The sequence below is a fragment of the Choloepus didactylus genome, chromosome 4 (genome assembly GCF_015220235.1).
Source record: "Choloepus didactylus isolate mChoDid1 chromosome 4, mChoDid1.pri, whole genome shotgun sequence".
NCBI lineage: Eukaryota > Metazoa > Chordata > Mammalia > Pilosa > Megalonychidae > Choloepus > Choloepus didactylus.
This window is the reverse complement of record NC_051310.1, coordinates 122,176,032-122,197,314: the sequence shown is the minus strand read 5'-3', so window position 1 is coordinate 122,197,314 and position 21,283 is coordinate 122,176,032. Positions and strand designations below refer to the sequence as shown.

The following is a 21,283-nucleotide window of genomic DNA, read 5'->3' as shown; positions in this document are numbered from 1 at the left end:
TTATTTTCTGCCCGAAATACTCTGGGATGTATTGGGGTATTACATTAACCTGTATAGAATAACAAGATCTCATTGCCTCTTCTAGGTTTCATGTAATTATGTGTTTAAATACAGTGACTGTACAGGTTAAATTAGTGTGAGAAGCCCACTCTTGAGTTGACTTCTGTCTGCGTTACTCAGGCTGGGATACATGTACATGAGTTGGGTAGGTGGGGAAGAGAGTGTTTAGCAAATCCACAGGGTAAAAGTACCATATCCTCCTGGAACACCAAAAGCCTAGTATCTCAATATAAAAGACACATGGAACAGAATGAAAAATGTTATGGTGCAGAATGCAAAATTTACATGCACTTTAAAGGGAAAACCCAAGCCTTAAAAGCAGCTCCTCGCAGTCCCTTAGATGTCTCTCATTACCCCACACTGGATTTCTCCTCTTTACGGTTGTTGGGTGGAAAAGTTGGAGAAACACTCATGTAAGTGCAGGTCCTGGACCATCTGGCCTTTTTCCACTCTCCCAGCTCTCTGTGGTGAAAAGGAATTGGTGAACTACATAAACCAGCGTGGGAGAGTTGCAGCCAGGCTCTGTTTGCACAGCTGCTCCCGGGCTCCGCTATCTCTAGAAGTGTCTTGTGTATGGGCTTGAGAAGGATTTCTGGAGGCTGAGTTGGGTGGAACTTAACTGAGGAGGTGGGTTGTCCAAGTATATGTGGTCATTGATGAACAGTCTATTGTTTTTAATGTGTATTTATTTAAAAAAATTTATTCTCTGTTGAGTTCCCATGGCTTAAAATTCAAAATGTACAGAGGGTTTGCAGAGGGAATACTTCCTTCTACCTTCTTTTTGTAGTCCCCCAGTTTCCTTCCTCAAAGCCAGTTGGTACTCCCAGTTTATTGTATATCCAAGTAAATACATATTTATCCCCCCTTACCTTTTTTATCCAAACAAAAGCATGCTAAATATGCTATTCTGTACCTTGTTTTTTCCTTACTCTCCCGTTCCTTTTTTTTTTTTTTCCCAGCTGAACAATAGACCACTGAACGGATGTAATTTATTTGACTGGTGCCTGACTAATGGGCATTTAGTTGTTTCCAATCTTTTGCTGTCACAATGCCGAAATTAATACTCTTGTTCTTCCGTCATTTTTGTACACATGTAGAATAAAGTGTTAGAAGAGAAGTTGCTAGGTCAAATGCAACATGTGTTTTAACTTTGATAGAAAGTTCCCCATTGCCCACCAGGAGTCACACAGCTTTATACCCCACCAGCAGTGGATGACAACACAACACCACACTCTGTTTCATCAAACTTTTTGACCTTGGTTTCCTGATAAGTGAAAAAATGATGTCAGTGTAATTTTCAGGGATGGAACAAAAATGAAAGATGATAGAAAACAGCACATCTGCTACTTTTCTCTTTGAGGGGGTGACCAAGTGCAGTGTTTGCAACTTCTTGGAGTGGGAATTGGAGTTGATTTTTGTTAACTTCTTATGACTGTCTGTATGAGAGAATAATAGTTAGAATATTAAAAAGAGGATCCACATAATCATTTAAAAAACGGTTATTATATAGATACTATCATATAGCTACGTGACTCATTTAAAATGGTGTACTCTGGTTATTTTGGATGGAACATATCCTCTATAATCTCGTTATCACAAACAAGATTTAAGCTCAAAGAATCACAGAAACATGATCATGTTAAGTGAGACCCACAGCATCTGCCCAGCGACCTCCTGTCTGAGGAGATCTTCTCCAGCTCTGGTCTTGGAGTTCTGTTGCGGCTGCCACATTCATGAGACACGCACTTAAACATTTGGAAAAGATGATGCAGAGCTCTAAGAATTTCAGAGCTGGAAGGACTTTTGGAGGTTTTCTGAACTAATTTTCTTTTCTTCATTCGGCAGTCAGGGAGAACTTGCATGTCCACTTGCCGTGAACAAAGGGATAGAGCTTCTAGTGTTTTAGATCCCGAGACTGCTCCAGGGGAGTTAGGTATGGTTTCAGGAAGGGAAGTTTGTCCTATGGAGTTGATGTAAAATAGTGAACCCAGTGTGTGAGTGTGTGTGTGGGGTGGTGGGGGCAAGGGAGGGCTTCTGGAAAGGTTGGCCAATGGAGGCTTAGTTAAGTTTATTTGTAAATGCAGTGTGGCACAGTTAGAGAAGGACGTTATCACCTTCGGAATGGTTATAACACATCTAAGTACCCTCGAGTCATATGAACAGCCTATGAAGCTTCTTTCTCCTATGCTTTCGGATATTTGTTTGACTTTTAAACTTTTAATTTATCTGAATCTGTTTGGGCCATGAAAGGGGAAGCACTTTCTTAGGACTGGCACCTGCCCCTGACAGCCACCAGCTGAGAGAGAAGCTTGTCGGTCAGGCCTCCAGCATTTAATCCCTCAGGATCCAGAATACACCCCCACGACTTCCAAACAGAGAAAATACCAAATCCTAAACATCAAAATTCAGTCCACCTTCCCTCATGTAGCATGTCAGGGTGCCAGTGAGGCCCCAAATCCACGTTAACCAGAACTGGTTTCTGGTACCCTAGCTGTTCCTAACCCCTGTCCTTGCTCTTCCTGAGATTTCTCGGGGAATGAAAGAGAACCGACTGCACAGGTAAGTGTTCCTTTCTTTACCGAAAGGTCTAGGCAGGTATCTTAAGTCTCCTTGTCTCACTAACACCTCCAGCAAACCTTCAGACGCGGGGGCAAACACATCACGTTTCCCCATCCCCTACTCCGCCTCTGAGTTTCCTCGGTCTTTCTTTTTTTATTTGTTATTTTACTATTTTTTAGTTTCTCTGTCTTTTTTTTTTTTTTTTTAATTTTGGAAACATATATACAACGTAAACGTTCCCATTTCAACCACTACTCAGCATGCAATTCAATGGAATTAATCACATGCAAAATGTTGTGCTACCCTACTGACATCCATTACCAGAACTTTCCAATCGTCCCAAATAGAAATCCTACAACCAGCATTGACTGTTTTTGAAAATTAGAAGTAGGAAAGTCTTCTGTCTTTCTTTTTTAAAACAGCTTATTTATTGAGATCATTCACATACCATATGATTCACCCATTTCTGTGTACAAGTCTGTGGACTTGTGTCCTGGTTTGCTAATACTGCAGAATGCAAAACACCAGAGATGGATTGGCTTTTATAAAAAGGGGGTTTATTTGGCTATACAGTTACAGTCTTAAGGTCATAAAGTGTCCAAGGTAACACATCAGTAATCAGGTACCTTCACTGGAGGATGGCAAATGGCGTCCGGAAAACCTCTGTTAGCTGGGAAGGCACGTGGCTGGCGTCTGCTCCAAAGTTCTGGTTTCAAAATGGCTTTCTCCCAGGATGTTCCTCTCGAGCAAGCTTGCTCCTTTTCAAAACGTCACTCACAGCTGCACTCTGTTCAGTCTCTTTGAGTCAGCATGTTTTATATGGCTCCACTGATCAAGGCCCACCCTGAATGGGTGGGGTCACACCTCCATGGGAGTATCCCACCAAAGTCACCACCCACAGCTGGGTGGTGCACATTCCAAGCAAATCTAACCAGCACCAAACGTCTGTTCCCACAAGACCACAAAGATAATTGCATTTGGGGGAACACAATACATTCAAACCGGCACAACTTGAGTATATTCACAGAGTTGTGCAAGCATCACCACTGTCAATTTTGGAATGTTTTCATTGTCCCAGAAAAGAAACTCCTACCCATTGGCAGTTCTCCCCACCTCTTCTCCACATCATCCACCCCACCCCCTCCCAGCCGCTATCAACCCTTCCCCAGACCAAGGAAACTATTAATCTACTTTCTGCCTTTGTGGATTTGCCTATTCCAGATATTTTATATAAATGGAATCATACAATATGTGGTCTTTTGTGACTGGCTTCTTTCACTTACAGAGCATAATGTTTACAAGGTTCAACCATATTACAGCATGTAATCTTACTTCATTTTTAGTGAGGAACAATATTCCATTGTATGGATATATCCCATTTTGTTTATCCATTAATCAGTTGATAGACATTTGGGGTGTTTTCACTTTTTTGGCTCTTATGAATAACGCTGCTATGAACATTTGTTTATAAGTTTTTATGTGGGCATACATTTTCATTTCTTTTTTATGTATACCGAGGAGTGGAATTGTTGGATCATTTGGTAACTGTATGTTTCAACATTTTGTAGAACTGCTAAACCATTTTCCAAATCTACTTCACCATTTTACATATTCACCAGCAACGTATGAGAATTTTACTTTCTCCACATCCTCCTCAACACTTGTTATTGTCTGTTTTTTTTTATTATAGCCATCCTAGTGGGTATGAATTACTATTTTATTATGGTTTTGATTTGCATTTCTCTAATGGTTAATTATGCCAAACATCTTTTCATGTCCTTATTGGCCATTTGTATATCTTCTTTGGAAAAATGTCTATTCAGATCCTTTGTCTGTTTTTTAATTCAATTATTTTTAGTATTGATTGGCAAGAATTCTTTATATATTCTGTATACAAGTACCTTATCAGATATATGCTTTGAAAATATTTTCTCCCACTCTGTGGATTGTCTTTTCATTTTCTTGATGGTATCATTTGTAGCATAAAAGTTTTAAATTCTGATCAAGTCAACTCATCTGTTATTTCTTTTGACCCTTGTGCTTTTTGGTATCATGTCTAAAAAACTTTGCCTAATCCAAGGTCATGAAAATTTATTTTTATGCTTTCTTTTAAGAGTTTTATAGTTTTATATCTCACATTTAGGTCTATAATCCATTTTGAGTTAATTTTTTATATGCTGTGAAGGAAGGGTTCAACCTTGCTATTTTTTGCATGGATAGCTGTTGGTGTCAACAACAAAAGACTCTTCTTTTCCCATGGAAATCGATGGACCACAAATGTAAGGGTTTATTTCTGGACTCCCAGTTCTATTCCATTGATCTGTGTGTCTGTCCTTTATGCCAGTACCACATTTCTGGAGAACTGTAGCTTTGTAGTCTCTTATTTTTTAATGGCCATTTTATGCAGCAGTCATCCAAGTTAGGGCAGGAATAGGCAACCTAGACTTTTTCTTTTCCTGGTGTGATCAGTTATTGGCTTCTTTAGATCCCTTCAAGCTCACATCAGCACTTTATTTTGCCTCTGTTCATCTTCTTGGTGTATCTTCCTGGATTCAGTTGGAGATGATATCCAAGTAGTCCTGAGACATCCCAGCTACCTGGAACCTTAGTTTTACTCTAGAAGTGTCGCCTAACCTCATTCTAATTCAGTTGCTTGGCTCTGATGGCCTTTCTCAGGTTTATACAACAAACATTTAGGTTGTGAAAAGATGCTCTGTGTTCTGAAACTCTCTAATTGGTTAAGTTCAGGATAAGACTGCTTACTGTACTGTTAGAAGATTTAATGATCTTTCCAAAAGTCTATACGAGCAAATGAGCAGTTCCAGCAAATAGCTCTTCCAAGTGGACCGTAACATAGCTGCCAAAGCCAAATCTTGCTCTCCCTGGGCCTTCCTTTCCTTCTAGCATCTGCAGCATTGTTTTGGGAGCATTAGTGTCACTGTGGCTTCTGTTATCTGGGCGGGTGACTGAGATTGGCATCTTTGTAGTAGTGGAGAAATGGAGGATGGGCCAGAGGAGAGCTGGAACTTGGGGCAGGCTCCCTTATCATCACTTCACATTGCTAAACCCAACAATAAAAAGTCCACGTCATACCTGGAACGAACAATAACCATGCTGTAATTGCTGCCATTCCTTTCTGTCGTGAATTGTGTGAAGCACAAGGTCATTTGCAGATGCTAGTAACGAGAGCTTGCACTGTGTTAACTATCACACTTGAAGCAGGTCTTAATTTCCATTTTGTGTTGGACATTATACAAAATCTGTAAACAGAAACTGCCCTTTATCAAGAGCTTCTGCTAAAGGCTGCATGTGATAGGGCATGGAAAGTGAATGCTTCGGGAGGCAGTGGTAAGAGATCTGGATTTGGTCTGTCTGAATTCAGTTCCTTGTAAGTTATTGTGGGCAATTTACTTAGTCTACTGAATCCTCAGTGTCCTCATCTTTAAATGGTGATACAAATAGGACCCACCTCCTGGAGTTGTTAAAAGGTTGAAATTGCGCTTAAAAGACTTAGCCAAAGTGTTGGCAAACTTTTTCTGTAACGGGCTAGGTGGTAGATATTTTAGGCTTTGTGAGCCATATGATTTCTGTCACAACTACTCAACTCTGCTGTTGTAATGTAACTTGAAAGCAGCCATAGACAATACCTACATGAATGGGTATGGCTGGGTACCCATAATACTTTATTTTCTAAACCAGGATTTGGCCTACTTTGCAGACCCCTGGCTTGCAAAGTGTCTGGCACGTAGTTGGTTTTTTTTTTTTTTTTTTTTTTTTTTGATTTTATAAAGAAGATTTATTAGGTTTCAGATTTACAGTTCTAAGGCCATAAAAGTGTTCAAACTAAGGTATCAATAAGAGGATGCCTTCACTGAGGAAAGGCTGATGGCTTCTGGAACACCTCTGTTAGCTGGGAAGGCACGTGGCTGGCATCCGCTGGTCCTTTGCTCCCAGGTTCTGGTTTCAAAATGGCTTTCTCCAAAATGTCTCTGGGCTTCTGTCTCTCATAGCTTCTCTCAGATCTCTGCTTGGTTCTCATGGGGTGTTTCTCTCTAAGCATCTGGGGGTCCTCTCTTAGCTTCTCCCGGGCAAACTCTGGACTTCATGTCTTAGCTTTGCATCTCCAAATGTCCTTCTGTCTGCGTCTCCCAGCATATTCAAGCATCTGAGTCTTTGTGGGCTCTCAGCTCTCTTAAGGACTCAAGAGGTCTAATTAAGACCCACTCTGAATGGGCAGGGTCACACTTCCTTGGAAATAGTTTAATCAAAGGTCTTACCCACGGTTGGGTGGGTCACCCCTCCATGGAAACTTTCACTCAAAAGGTCCCATCCTACAAGATTGGATTAAAAAATCATGGCTCTTCTGGGGTCCATAACAGCTTCAAACTGGCACATTACATAAACTGATGACATCTGGATATAAAAAGAAACAGTCATTTTCACGTTCTCTGAAATAGCTGAATGTAATGTGGGGATTTGAAGCAGGTGAGTTGCTAAAAACACTGGCTTTTGTGTTAGTGCAGAAGAGATGGTTGTAAACGCCCAGGGAAAATGATAAAAACCTGGAAAAAGTATTTTCTCAGATTACTGCCTTTTTTTTTTTTTTTTTACAATTCATAAAGTATTACGTATTTATTTCATAAGATTAATTTTTTTGCTTTCATTTCAGTGAAAGCATGAATTACATACTTGTAATCAAGATTTTCATATAATACGCATTTCATTGGCAAAATGCCAAATAATACAACCTTTTTCAAGTCATTATAGTTCTTAGATACTTTTTTTTTATCTTCATTTTATTGCGATATATTCACATACCACGCAGTCATACAAAACGAATCGTACTTTCGATTGTTTACAGTACCATTACATAGTTGTACATTCATCACCTAAATCAATCCCTGACACCTTCATTAGCACACACAAAAATAACAAGAATAATAATTAGAGTGAAAAAGAACAATTGAAGTAAAAAAGAACACTGGGTACCTTTGTCTGTTTGTTTCCTTCCCCTATTTTTCTACTCATCCATCCATAAACTAGACAAAGTGGAGTGTGGTCCTTATGGCTTTCCCAATCCCATTGTCACCCCTCATAAGCTACATTTTTATACAACTGTCTTCGAGATTCATGGGTTCTGGGTTGTAGTTTGATAGTTTCAGGTAGTCCACCACCAGCTACCCCCAGTTCGTTGGAACCTAAAAAGCGTTGTCTAAAGTGTGCGTAAGAGTGCCCACCAGAGTGACCTCTCGGCTCCCTTTGGAATCTCTCTGCCACTGAAGCTTATTTCATTTCCTTTCACATCCCCCTTTTGGTCAAGAAGATGTTCTTTGTCCCACGATGCCGGGTCTTCATTCCTCCCCGGGAGTCATATTCCACGTTGCCAGGGAGATTCACTCCCCTGGGTGTCTGATCCCACGTAGGGGGGGAGGGCAGTGATTTCACCTTTCAAGTTGGCTTAGCCAGAGAGAGACAGGGCCACATCTGAGCAACAAAGAGGCATTCGGGAGGAGGCTCTTAGGCACAACCATAGGGAGGCCTAGCCTCTCCTTTGCAGCAACCGTCTTCCCAAGGGTAAAACTTATGGCAGAGGACTCAACCCATCAAACCACCAGTCCCCTATGTCTGTGGTCATGTTAGCAACCATGAAGGTGGGGTAGGCGAATACTCCTGCATTCTCCACAGGCTCCTCAAGGGAGCACTACATCTTTTTATTTCCTTGTTTTTCTTTTTTTTTTTTTTTTAACTTTCCCTTCTTTTTTAAATCAACTGTATGAAAAAAATAGTTAAAAAGAAAACAAACATACAATAAGAGAACATTTCAAAGACACCATAACAAGGGAGTAAGAAAAAGACAACTAACCTAAGATAACTGCTTAACTTCCAACATGTTCCTACTTTACCCCAAGAAAGTTACATAATATAGCAACATTTCTGTGAACTTGTTCCTACTATATCCATCAGAAATTAACAGACCATAGTCATTCCTGGGCATCCCCAGAATGTTAAATAGCTTATCTGTTCTTCTTGGATTATTGTTCCCCCTTCCTTAATTGCTCTCTATTGCTGGTTCCCCTACATTCTACATTATAAACCATTTGTTTTACATTTTTCAAAGTTCACATTAGTGGTAGCATATAATATTTCTCTTTTTGTGCCTGGCTTATTTCGCTCAGCATTATGTCTTCAAGGTTCATCCATGTTGTCATATGTTTCACGAGATCGTTCCTTCTTACTGCCGCGTAGTATTCCATCGTGTGTATATACCACATTTTATTTATCCACTCATCTGTTGAAGGACATTTGGGTTGTTTCCATCTCTTGGCAATTGTGAATAATGCTGCTATGAACATTGGCGTGCAGATATCTGTTCGTGTCACTGCTTTCCGATCTTCCGGGTATATACCTGGAAGTGCAATCGCTGGATCGAACGATAACTCTATATCTAGTTTTCTAAGGAACTGCCAGACTGACTTCCAGAGTGGCTGAACCATTATACAGTCCCACCAACAATGAATAAGAGTTCCAATTTCTCCACATCCCTTCCAGCATTTGTAGTTTCCTGTTTGTTTAATGGCAGCCATTCTAACCGGTGTTAGATGGTATCTCATTGTGGTCTTAATTTGCATCTCTCTAATAGTTAGTGAAGCTGAACATTTTTTCATGTGTTTCTTGGCCATTTGTATTTCCTCTTCAGAGAACTGTCTTTTCATATCTTTTGCCCATGTTATAATTGGGCTGTCTGTACTATTGTCATTGAGTTGTAGGATTTCTTTATATATGCAAGATATCAGTCTTTTGTCAGATACATGGTTTCCAAAAATTTTTTCCCATTGAGTTGGCTGCCTCTTTACCTTTTTGAGAAATTCCTTTGAGGTGCAGAAACTTCTAAGCTTGAGGAGTTCCCATTTATCTATTTTCTCTTTTGTTGCTTGTGCTTTGGGTGTAAAGTCTAGGAAGTGGCCGCCTAATACAAGGTCTTGAAGATGTTTTCCTACATTATCTTCTAGGAGTTTTATTGTACTTTCTTTTATATTGAGATCTTTGGTCCATTTTGAGTTAATTTTTGTGTAGGGGTGTGAGGTAGGGGTCCTCTTTCATTCTTTTGGATATGGATATCCAACTCTCCCAGCCCCATTTGTTGAAAAGACCATTATGACTCAGTTCAGTGACTTTGGGAGCCTTCTCAAAGATCAGTCGGCCATAGATCTGAGGGTCTAACTCTGAATTCTCAATTCGATTCCATTGATCTATATGTCTATCTTTGTGCCAGTACCATGCTGTTTTGGCAACTGTGGCTTTATAATAAGCTTCAAAGTCAGGGAGTGTAAGTCCTCCCACTTCGTTTTTCTTTTTTAGAGTGTCTTTAGAAATTCGAGGCATCTTCCCTTTCCAAATAAATTTGATAACTAGCTTTTCCAAGTCTGCAAAGTAGGTTGTTGGAATTTTGATTGGGATTGCATTGAATCTGTAGATGAGTTTGGGTAGAATTGACATCTTAATGACATTTAGTCTTCCTATCCATGAACATGGAATATTTTTCCATCTTTTAAGGTCCCCTTCTATTTCTTTTAGTAGAGTTATGTAGTTTTCTTTGTATAGGTCTTTTACATCTTTGGTTAAGTTTATTCCTAGGTACTTGATTTTTTTAGTTGCTATTGAAAATGGTATCTTTTTCATGAGTGTCTCTTCTGTTTGTTCATTTCTAGCATATAGAAACATTACTGACTTATGTGCATTAACCTTGTATCCCGCTACTTTGCTAAATTTGTTTATTAGCTCTAGTAGCTGTCTCGTCGATTTCTCAGGGTTTTCTAGATATAAGATCATATCATCTGCAAACAATGACAGTTTTACTTCTTCTTTTCCAATCTGGATGCCTTTTATTTCTTTGTCTTGCCGGATTGCCCTGGCTAGCACTTCCAGCACAACGTTGAATAACAGTGGTGACAGCGGGCATCCTTGTCTTGTTCCTGATCTTAGAGGGAAGGCTTTCAGTCTCTCATAGGTTTTGGTATGTTGTGTTCTCATTTTCATTCGTCTCTATATATTTAGCAATTTCTCTTGCTATTTCTTCTTTAACCCACTGATTGTTTAGGAGTGTGTTGTTTAACCTCCAGGTATTTGTGAATTTTCTAAGTCTCTGATGGTTATTGACTTCTAATTGTATTCCATTGTGGTCAGAGAATGTGCTTTGAATAATTTCAATCTTTTTAAATTTATTGAGGCTTGTTTTATGTCCCAGCATATGATCTATTCTGGAGAAAGTTCCGTGAGCACTAGAAAAGTATGTGTATCCTGGTGATTTGGGATGTAATGTTCTGTATATGTCTGTTAAATCTAATTCATTTATCAGATTGTTTAGGTTTTCAATTTCCTTATTGGTCTTCTGTCTGGTTGATCTATCTATAGGAGAGAGTGATGTGTTTAAGTCTCCCACAATTATTTTGGAAACATCAATTGCTTCCTTTAGTTTTGCCAGTGTTTCTCTCATGTATTTTGTGGCACCTTGATTGGGTGCATAGACATTTACGATTGTTATTTCTTCTTGTTGAATTGCCCCTTTTATTAGTATGTAGTGTCCTTCTTTGTCTCTCAAAACATCCCTGCATTTGAAGTGTATTTTATCTGAGATTAATATTGCTACACCTGCTTTCTTTTGGCTGTAGCTTGCATGAAATATTTTTTTCCATCCTTTCACTTTCAGTTTCTTTGTGTCCCTGTGTCTAAGATGAGTCTCTTGTATGCAACATATTGATGGTTCATTTTTTTTGATCCATTCTGTGAATCTGTATCTTTTAATTGGGGAGTTTAATCCATTTACATTCAACGTTATAACCGTGAAGGCATTTCTTGAATCAGCCATCTTATCCTTTGGTTTATGTTTGTCATATTTTTCCCCTCTCTCTATTAATATCCTTTATTGTACCCATATCGAATCTCTTTAGTACTGAACCTTTCTCCAAGTCTCTCTGTCCTTTCTTTAGTTTCTCTGTCTGTAGGACTCCCTTTAGTATCTCCAGTAGGGCAGGTCTCTTGTTAGCAAATTCTCTCAGCATTTGTTTGTCTGTGAAAAATTTAAGCTCTCCCTCGAAATTTGAAGGAGAGCTTTGCTGGATAAAGTATTCTTGGCTGGAAATTTTTCTCACTCAGAATTTTAAATATATCATGCCACTGCCTTCTCGCCTCCATGGTGGCTGCTGAGTAGTCACTACTTAGTCTTATGCTGTTTCCTTTGTATGTGGTGAATTGCTTTTCTCTTGCTGCTTTCAGAACTTGCTCCTTCTCTTCTGTGTTTGACAGTGTGATCAGTATATGTCTCGGAGTGGGTTTATTTGGATTTATTCTATTTGGGGTTCGCTGAGCATTTATGATTTGTGTATTTATGTTGTTTAGAAGATTTGGGAAGTTTTCGCCAACAATTTCTTTGAATACTCTTCCTAGACCTTTACCCTTTTCTTCCCCTTCTGGGACACCAATGAGTCTTATATTCGGACGTTTCATATTATCTATCATATCCCTGAGGTCCATTTCGATTTTTTCAATTTTTTTCCCCATTCTTTCTTTTATGCTTTCATTTTCCATTCTGTCATCTTCCAGGTCACTGATTCGTTGTTCAGTTTCCTCTAGTCTTGTGCTATGAGTGTCCAGAATCTTTTTAATTTGGTCAACAGTTTCTTTAATTTCCATAAGATCATCCATTTTTTTATTTAGTCTTGCAATGTCTTCTTTATGCTCTTCTAGGGTCTTCTTGATTTCCTTCATATCCCGTACTATGGTCTCATTATTCATCTTTAGTTCTTTGAGTAGCTGCTCTAGGTGCTGTGTCTCTTCTGATCTTTTGATTTTGGTGCTTGGGCTTGGGTTATCCATATCGTCTGGTTTTTTCATATGCTTTATAATTTTCTGTTGTTTTTGGCCTCGTGGCATTTGCTGAACTTGATAGGGTTCTTTTAGGATTAGTAGACCAATTGAATTCCTTATCTCTAATTTATCAGATCTACAGCTTCGTGGAGTACACTTTCTCTAACTAACCAGCAGGTGGCGTCCACGAGCCACCTGTTCTCCACAAGTCAGTTCTCCCCTGCTTAGCCTTTTTTGGTGAGTGGGGGAGTGAGTCTTGTGGGGTCCAGTTGATGTACCAGCTTGCGTGTGTAGTTGGTGTTGCCTGCCCTGTATATGGGGCGTGTTTCTGGGCAGTCAGGGAGGGGGGTTCCCCTAACATTCAGATCTCCCTGGTGATCCTAGAGTTCTAAAGCTGCTGCAATAGTCTAATCCTTCAGTTCAGTCCTGCCACAGTTTGTCTCTGCCACTGACCCACAAGTCCTTGGTATTGGCGTATGGCTCCTGAAACTTGCAAGTGGGCCCTTCTTCCAGGCTGTGCACCCCGGGTCCTCTGTTGAGGGATGACTGTGCTATGTCACAGGTGAGTGCCGTCCCCCCAGGGCGGTTCTGGGCTGCTGGGCTATGTAGGGAGGCTCCCAGTCTGCTGAAATGATGGTTGAATGGGGCTTTGTTAATTCACACTGCTCCACCTTCCCAACTCTGGGACAATCAGCTGAGGTTGCAGGGAAGGCTAATGTCCACACCCAGTTTTGTGGTGTGTGCCTGTTATTTGAAGCGCTTCCATCACACTGGGTTGTCTGGGGCAGCTCTGGGCTATGGGGCTGGCGATCGGCAGGAGTGTTTCCTGTCCACCAGGATGATGGCTGTGAGCGGACACCCCCCTTTTCTTGGGAAGTTGTGGTGTTTATTGAATTTTCTCAGCCACTGGATTATTGCCTTTTGTCTCAGAGCTCTCTTAGTTCTGCTCTTGACTTGACCTGCCCAAATTGCAAGTCTTTGAAGCTTTCTGTATTGGGCTTCTTAGAGTAATTGTTTAAGAAAAAGAAAAAAGGATTAAAAAAAAAAAAAAAGGGCCCTCCTCAGAGATCTAATGGGTTATTGAAATGCTAAGAGACAAAGCAACCAGGGCCATTAAGGAAAGGTCCACAGGGCAGAGAGATCAGCTTTTCTTCAGGATTTGCATATGCGCCTCAGGGCCTGAGCTCTGCCCTTCCCCTTTCTATGTTCACCAGAACTCCAAAAATCCTCCGCTTTTATTTTGGAGTTTTTCGTGTTGTTTTTTTTTCTATGCCTGTCTTCTCTCTGCTGGGCTGGGTGCTCTCAGATTCTCTGGTGTCTGGTCTCAGTCTATCTATGGTTGGAGTTGGATCAGTAGAATTAGTTTCTGATAAGGGCTGCCACTGCAGTTCTCCCTTCTCCTTCCCGGAGCTGACAGCCCCTCCTCCCTTGGGACTGAGCCTGGCAGGGAGGGGCGCGGGTCCCCTGGCCGCAAAAACTTACAGATTTCGCTGATCTCAGCAGTTCCACGTTTTCATGAGTGTTGTATGAAGTATGCCCAAAGTCAGATTGCTCTTTGGTGTCCAGTCCACGCAGTTCCTGGCTTTCTACCTACTTTCCTGGAGGAGTAACTAAAACATACAGCTCACCAGTCCACCATCTTGCCCTGCCTCTCACGTAGTTGCTTTTTAATAAATGTCAGCCACTGTCACAGCTTGGGGATTGCCCTGTCACACTGGTTCCCACGTTCACCCGATCCATGTTTTTAACAGAATGTTGAGGTCCTGGCCAGTCGGAGCAATGCATCAGAGCAAACCCAGGAGGGGGCTGAAAAGCACGTGAAGGCTCTGAAGGAGGAGAATGAGAGGCTGCAGGGAAGAATTGGAGAGCTGGAGCAGAGCATTGCCTGGCTTCAGAGGCAGATTGATGACATGAAAAGCGAGGAAGTCAAAGCGAAGGAAACACTCAAGAAGTACGAGGTAAGGCTCACTGGGCCCAAGCCCAGGTTTGGCAGCAGCTGATCTTTCCTTCCTGTGTGAGTTGCTTGAGAAGTGGGAAAGGGATTTATTATCATACTTTAGTAGGAAAGGTCAATGCAGTAGTGAACATATCCTCTGTGCAAGCTGTTTCTTGGCCTGGGAATAGGGCTGATGAAGTCAGGGAAGAAAGTAAATGCATAGGACCCCAAATCCCCACTCATCCAGCCATCAGGCGACTGGCATGCTCAACTTTGGATGCCAACTTTTGGAAACTCCTGAAAACTCCTGAAAACGCTACCTTCACACCACGGTATCAGGCCTATTCTCACTCAAACCTGTTTATTCCTTTTTAACACATGGTTGATGGTTTTTGAAGTCACATGGGTTTTAACAAACCAATTATCTGGTTTCCTAGATGTCCTAGAAGTAGGAGGCTGTTAGGAGAGACGCACACAGATGGCAGTGAGAAATGGCAGTTGACAGTAAAAGGAGGGGCAAAAAAAAGGTAAAGGGAGCTAGATGTATTCCAGTAGCGGTTCCCAAGCATGGTCATCTATTAGAATCACCTGGAGACCTTTGATGTAACTGCCTATGCCAGGGTCCATTCAGTGTCTGCTGTTTCTAAATCTCCAGGGGGTGAGACTGGATATCTGTATTTTTGTAAAAGCACTCCAGATGAAGTGAATGCCCCTGCCTAGCTGAGAACTGGAACTGCAGACAGGCACACACATCCAAGCACATGGCTGCTGTGCGCCATCTTGGGCCCCTGAAAGGCCAGGTGTGAGCACAGCCGTTGCTCCTGCATTCATTTCCTTCCACTGAGTCAGCTTCTCAGGCACAGCCCACATCTCAGCTCACATTGACCCCGTGCTTCGTTGTAGGGAGAAAAGCAGCAATTAGAAGAGGCCCTTGTGCATGCCACAAAGGAAGCAAGGGAAGCCACGTCAGCCCAGAGGACCCTGGAGAGTGAACTAGAGGATGCTCAGGTAAAACTAAGGGCTGCTGTCATTACTGCCTCACAAAGGAAACCCAGAAAAGCAAAATAGGAGAACATGTGCTCCCTTGCACCTTTCTGGGCTTGGGGCTTCTTTTGAAGTATCCATCTGGATGAATGTTTCTCAACTGGGAGCAATTTTGCCTCCCAGGTGACATGTAGCATTTTCTGGAGACATTTTTGGTTGTCACACTGGGGGGATACTACTGGGTATGGAGTAGGTAGAGGCCAGGGATGCTGGTAAACATCCTACCATACACAGGTCAGCCCCCCCAACAAAGAATTATCAGCCCAAAATGTCAGTAGGGTGAAGGTTGAGAAACCCTGGACCTATTTAAGAGCTTGACAGCCTTCCAAAGATAAAATTTGAATTGTGTAAGAAGGCGGGCAAGATCCATCCCCAAGGCAGTGTGGAGTGGCTTTCTGGCAGAAGCCAGTTTGCCATCTCCTCTAGGCAAATGCAGCGTAGAGTGCAATCCTTCATGGTGGTATTGCAAGGGGCTGGAGGAGGTAGTTTCCTTGAAACGAGATAGCTATCTCTATTCAAAGTCAGTGGGTTCTTAGAAAATGACATTTTCACATTTGAAGGTTAGAAAGATTGTTTGAAGTAGATTCTAAAAAACTAAAAATAAGAATAAGGCCTTCATTGAAGTTCGAAATTGACTTTGCACAGTGATCTCAGCACGCTCACCGAATGTCCTTCCCTTTACCTGCTCTGGGGTTTAAATTGCTTACTCTTGAGTCTCCCTCAGGCAAGTTTCTGAGGAGGTCAAAGCCAGTGTGTTCTTGAGACTTGTCTAAGAGGAAACTTGTTAAAGTTGTTCACTGGGGTCCCACTTGGGTGTGGAGGAAGAGGGAGAGATGGAGATCATTTAAGGCTGTTTAAAAGTGTTAAGAGCTGAGAAGCAATCAGAGTCGAGATTTTTAAACAACTAATTGCAACTCTCCTTTCAATGTGCAGCCTCTTCTCCTCAGGGTGTAGAAGAGGGGAAGCCCTTGCTTGTACTAGGATTCAAACAGGGTGGCCAGAACTCAGGGGCTCTCACCCCAAAATCAGTGGCCTACTCCTTCTCCCCAGCTTTGGACAAAAAACTAGTTTTTTGCATACAGTAAAGCCCTGTTTTTTCTTGACCTTGGAGTGTGACTGCTCCTTCTTTGGATTTTTGGTCTTTTTGTTTGTCTGTTTGTTTTTTCTTTAAATCTAGATCTTTGTTACAAACTCTTGATTGGTTGATTTTATGTGGATGCAGTTTTACTGTGCTGCTGTTTAAGGCCTGTGGTGGTTACTATTATGTTACCCAACCCAGCCGCCAAAACAAGGATTCAAATACATGAGCAGAAAGATGGGAAACGCATGTGTACCATATAGGTACAAACACCTGCACCTTTGTGTCATGCACACACCAAGTGCTGGGTGCAGCGATTACAGGCCTCTCAGGATGTCTTTGGTCAAACAGAAAGCTGCACACATCTGGAAGTCATTCACCAGCTGCGAACCCACAGTGCATAGTTAATTCAGCATAAAGAACAGATGATGGCCTCACAGCCTAAAGATCTTCATGTAATCCAGCCCACTCCCACCCCTCCAGATTTCTATCCTTGCCTTGGAAATTATCCCTGACATGCTACTTTTGTTGAGGCCTGTTTTCCCAGCTGTGTAGAGAGAGTGAGATTGCTTCATGACATGTGTGGCCGTACTCACCACTGGTAGTTCATGCTGGCGAGAATTTTAAATGGGTCTCTATGATCTCACCATCTTTACCTAGCTAGTCTCAAAGTGCTGCCATGAAAAACCCATAGTCAATCTAAATACCTTTGTTTCCCCTAAAACTGGAAACTGGATAGTTGGATCCTTTTGTTGAATAACTTTCTGCCTGCCTCTCTTCCTGGGCTGGCAGCCAACAGGATGAACCTTTGGATGAAGAGGAAAGAGTAACTGTTTTTTGTGTGTGTGTGTTTTTTTTCCATACAAGTATTTTGCCTTTCAAAATCTGTGTGCATTTAGCAATCTGTTGCGTCTTCATGTGTGATAAGTATATTTCATTTCATAGTAGCTGAAGACCACAGTGAACTTCTGTCTCAGTCAGAAAGTGGCAGAGGGTCATAAAGAAGCCAGTCTTGGTTTGCTTGACCCCAGCAACTTGGTTTAGGGCTGGGCTGCTCCCCAGCTCTACTTGAAATGCATGCAAGGCAAAGGCTTCTATTCTGGAAAAGCTACAGTTCTTTTTATCCGGGAGGGATAATGGCATATATTCTATATATTTGTTTGCTTTTCCAGAAGGGAAAAGCCTGATTGCTTCTGCCGTTGCTGTCCACAGTTACCGTGTGGTGAGGGCTCGGAGAAGACCAACTTCCTCTTGATTAATCCTCTCTTGTTCTTTAAGCCAACAGGATCATTGGCACCTTATTACTGTTAACATGGTCTAATCTGAGCCTTCCTTGGCCATATAATAAAAGACTCTGCATCCATGGACAGATACTGGTCCCCAGCTCAAGGGCACTGTATATCCACCTGCCCTGTGTCTTGGAATCTCTGAGATGATAATTTTCCCCAAGATTTTTGCCACATTGTCAGAGAGCTTAGATTGCTGGTCTTGGAAATACAGAACATATCACTCTGAACATTATCCTTGTGAAGGGTTAAAAAAATATCAGACTTGCCAAGTTTGCTTCTTTCCATTTGGATTTGGGTCATGTTTCCTCAGTAATGACTTATTGGAATGTATGTCTCGAGTTCCTGAAGAGACACAGTGTTCTAACACAGTGTTTCCCAAACTTTAGGATATGTTAGCATTATCTGGGTAACCTTCAAATGCAAATTTTTGGGCCCCACTCAGAAAAATTGTGAATCCATGGCAAAGGGCTAGAACCTGTGATTTTAAATAGGAGATACCCCACCCCAGCTTGATGATTCTGATACAAGCAGTCTTCAGATCACTCTTGGAAAGTCTTCAGACCACTGTGTTTTTATCATATGTCTATTAATAGTGAACCTGGGCTATGAGACATACCCAGAAAGAAAATCAATTCCTTGCAAGGCAAACATACAAGATATATTAAAATATTAATTTATCAAAACCAAATGTGTGCATGCATTTTGGGGGGACAGGACTGTTGGCCAGGACCAGAGCAGGTGAGCCTGTGGTGTCTCCAGCAGCACAGTAAGGAGCTCTGCCTGAGCTACAGGGTGAGGCAGAAATGCACGAACCACATGGGGGGTGACTGGGTGACTGGCTTGGTTTTGGCCTGGAGCTCCTGGGATTGGAATAAAAGAGGAGAGGAGAGGCTGGGGGGTCTATAAGGGGAGGGGTTGGGTTGGATCCTGAAGTTTCTACAGTAAACCATTGCTGATTCTCTGTATTATTGTTTTTCAAGAATTCACATTTTTAAGGTACTCGTTCTTGGGCGCTTTCTCCCACACAACCCGCTTATACCTCACTGAGAACCTAACTCCTGCTGTTTACCCAGTGTGCTCCCCTGGCCCCAACACCGCTAAATAAACCACAGACAGAAATTCCAGGTTGACCCCGCCACTGGTGTGTGTCCAGCTGTGGTTGCGGTGGGAGACACACTCCTGCTAATTGCCCCCACGCTGAACTGATTACCTTCCTTTTGCCACCTTCTTTTTTTCGTACCGCTTTTGTTGACCTTGGTTCTTGCATCAGCTAACCTCAGCAGCCCAGCTTTGTTGGCTGGTTTTCAAAGTGCAGCCAGCCCATCAGAGCCAAGGGGCAGAAAGGCCTCCACGGGTAGTTTTTTGGCCCCAGGTCACATGGTTGGCACAGCAGCCCTTCCTATGCTCTACAAACCAGGAGTGCCTGACGTGATTCCAAGAAGCCTGAGTCACTGCACGTGGCAGCAGTTTGTAAACTGTTAAGCACTGCACAAATATCAATCACTGCTCTGATGCAGCCTCTGCAGGGAGACAGGACCTGGTGGGCCCCAAATTGTATGTGCACAAACCCACATTTAGACTTTGGCAACTGATAACATTTTCTAGATGATCCAGGCTGTGTTTAAGTCATGCTGCCCTGCTCTGAACCGTGCCCCTTTCTTCATGTCCTCATGCTGATGGCTCTAACAGTCATATAAAGAAGCCACCGTAACCTTCTTAAAGTATTTTAAGATTTTTGTTGTAGAATTGCATGTTTTTCCCTTAAAGGACTTTTGTCAATGTAACTTCTTGAGATAAGAGATTTGGAGGAAGCCAGGGAAGAGATCTCACTCAAGAAGTTTGCCTTTCTCTAAATAACCACCCAAACATACTTTCTCTATATCACTTTCATTTGACACCTTCTTCTGTTCGTTCATCAACCCATGGGGCTCCCAAATCTTTTTTCTTCTATATCTAACCTATGTGCTCTGTTGATTAGGAGACTCCTTCCACCAAGTGGTTCTTGGCTGTGGGACAATGTTCTCTTTCCCTACATGTCTATTTTTAGCTGTTGTAACTATAAGAACCATCTGCAGAGCTCATTAAATACTAGAATATTAAGTGCAATGCTATATATCACAGTATATAAATTGCAAGTAGGTCTAGGATGGTCAAATGCATAACTTTACTTCATATAGGTTTTTGGTCACTATCCTGAATTGCCCCCACCACCAGCCTTGACCATTTTCTGTATTTCTGTAATATATCCTTGGTCTGCCCCTTAATTCCTGTTTATATTTTAGGTTAAGTTGGTTTTCCCTTTTCGTCTCTGAATTTCAGAACAAACAATGTCCTTGTGTCTCTAGGATGGCTTTATTTTTTTTTTAAATTCAATTTTATTGAGATATATTCACATACCATACAATCATCCAAAGTGTACAGTCAGTTGTTCACAGTACCATCATACAGTTGTGCATTCATCATCCCAGTCTATTTTTTGAACGTTTTCCTTGTACCAGAAAAAGTGAAAATAAGAATAAAAAATAAAAGTAAAAAAGAACACCCAAATCATCCCCCCCCACACACACACTATTTTTCATTTAGTTTTTTGTCCCCATTTTTCTACTCATCCATCCACACACTGGATTAAGGGAGTGTGATCCATAAGGCTTTCACAATCACACTGTCACCCCTTGTAAGCTACATTGTTATACAATCGTCTTCAAGAGTCAAGGCTACTGGTTGCAGTTTGATAGTTTCAGGTATTTACTTCCAGCTATTCTAATGCATTAAAACCTGAAAAGGGTTATGTGATGGCTTTATTTTGATCTCTCTCCTTACTGACATAGCAGGTCTGATTGCCTGTGGTGTGACTGACATTCCCCCCTGTGGCCATCCTGGTGGGTAGGTGACAGCACTGTCCTTTTCCTGCCATCTGCAGAGAAATCTGAGTCGGGCCACCCAGGAGCAGAAACAGTTGTCTGAGAAGTTAAAAGATGAGACTGAGCAGAAGGAACAGTTAAGGAGGCTGAAGAATGAAATGGAGAACGAGCGGTGGCACCTGGACAAGACCATTGAGAAACTGCAGAAGGAGGTGAGGAAGTAGGAGGAGGGAGGGGGGTAGGGCATAACCCTTTTGCTGGGACCCATCCCCTTTGAGGGTCTGATGAAAGCTAAGGAAACACGCAGTTATGGCCAAACACAATTTGGGGTGTGTGTCGGGATTTACAGAGCCCCTGGAGCAGCACTTTGGATTTGTTGAGAATCCCAGATACAGAGAAGCTGTAAACGCCAATATCCTCTGGATTCCAGGCCCAGTGCCTTTAAAAAAATTATTCAAATAAGTCTGGCAGCTAAGTGCAGACTTACCAAATGCTACCTGAATCAGTATCTTTGTATTTGTGGTTTGTTGAGGGGTCATTTCCTGTCTTACTTGTCCCAGGAGTAGAAAGGGCAGTTTCAAAGCCCAGTATT

At 41.8% G+C, this 21,283-nt stretch overlaps 1 protein-coding gene across 5 annotated transcripts in view; it reads left to right on the top strand.

Moving 5' to 3' along the window:
* CGNL1 (cingulin like 1) overlaps positions 1 to 21,283 on the top strand; it is a 171,998-nt gene that overhangs the window by 126,728 nt on the left and 23,987 nt on the right. For 4 of the 5 annotated variants that reach the window (XM_037833864.1, XM_037833861.1, XM_037833865.1 and 1 more), the window contains exons 9-11: positions 14,235 to 14,441; positions 15,323 to 15,427; positions 20,751 to 20,903. In XM_037833864.1, coding sequence (XP_037689792.1) covers positions 14,235 to 14,441; positions 15,323 to 15,427; positions 20,751 to 20,903 — 465 coding nt within the window. The remainder of the gene's footprint in view (positions 1 to 14,234; positions 14,442 to 15,322; positions 15,428 to 20,750; positions 20,904 to 21,283) is intronic. The other variant, XM_037833863.1, reaches the window with a different exon arrangement.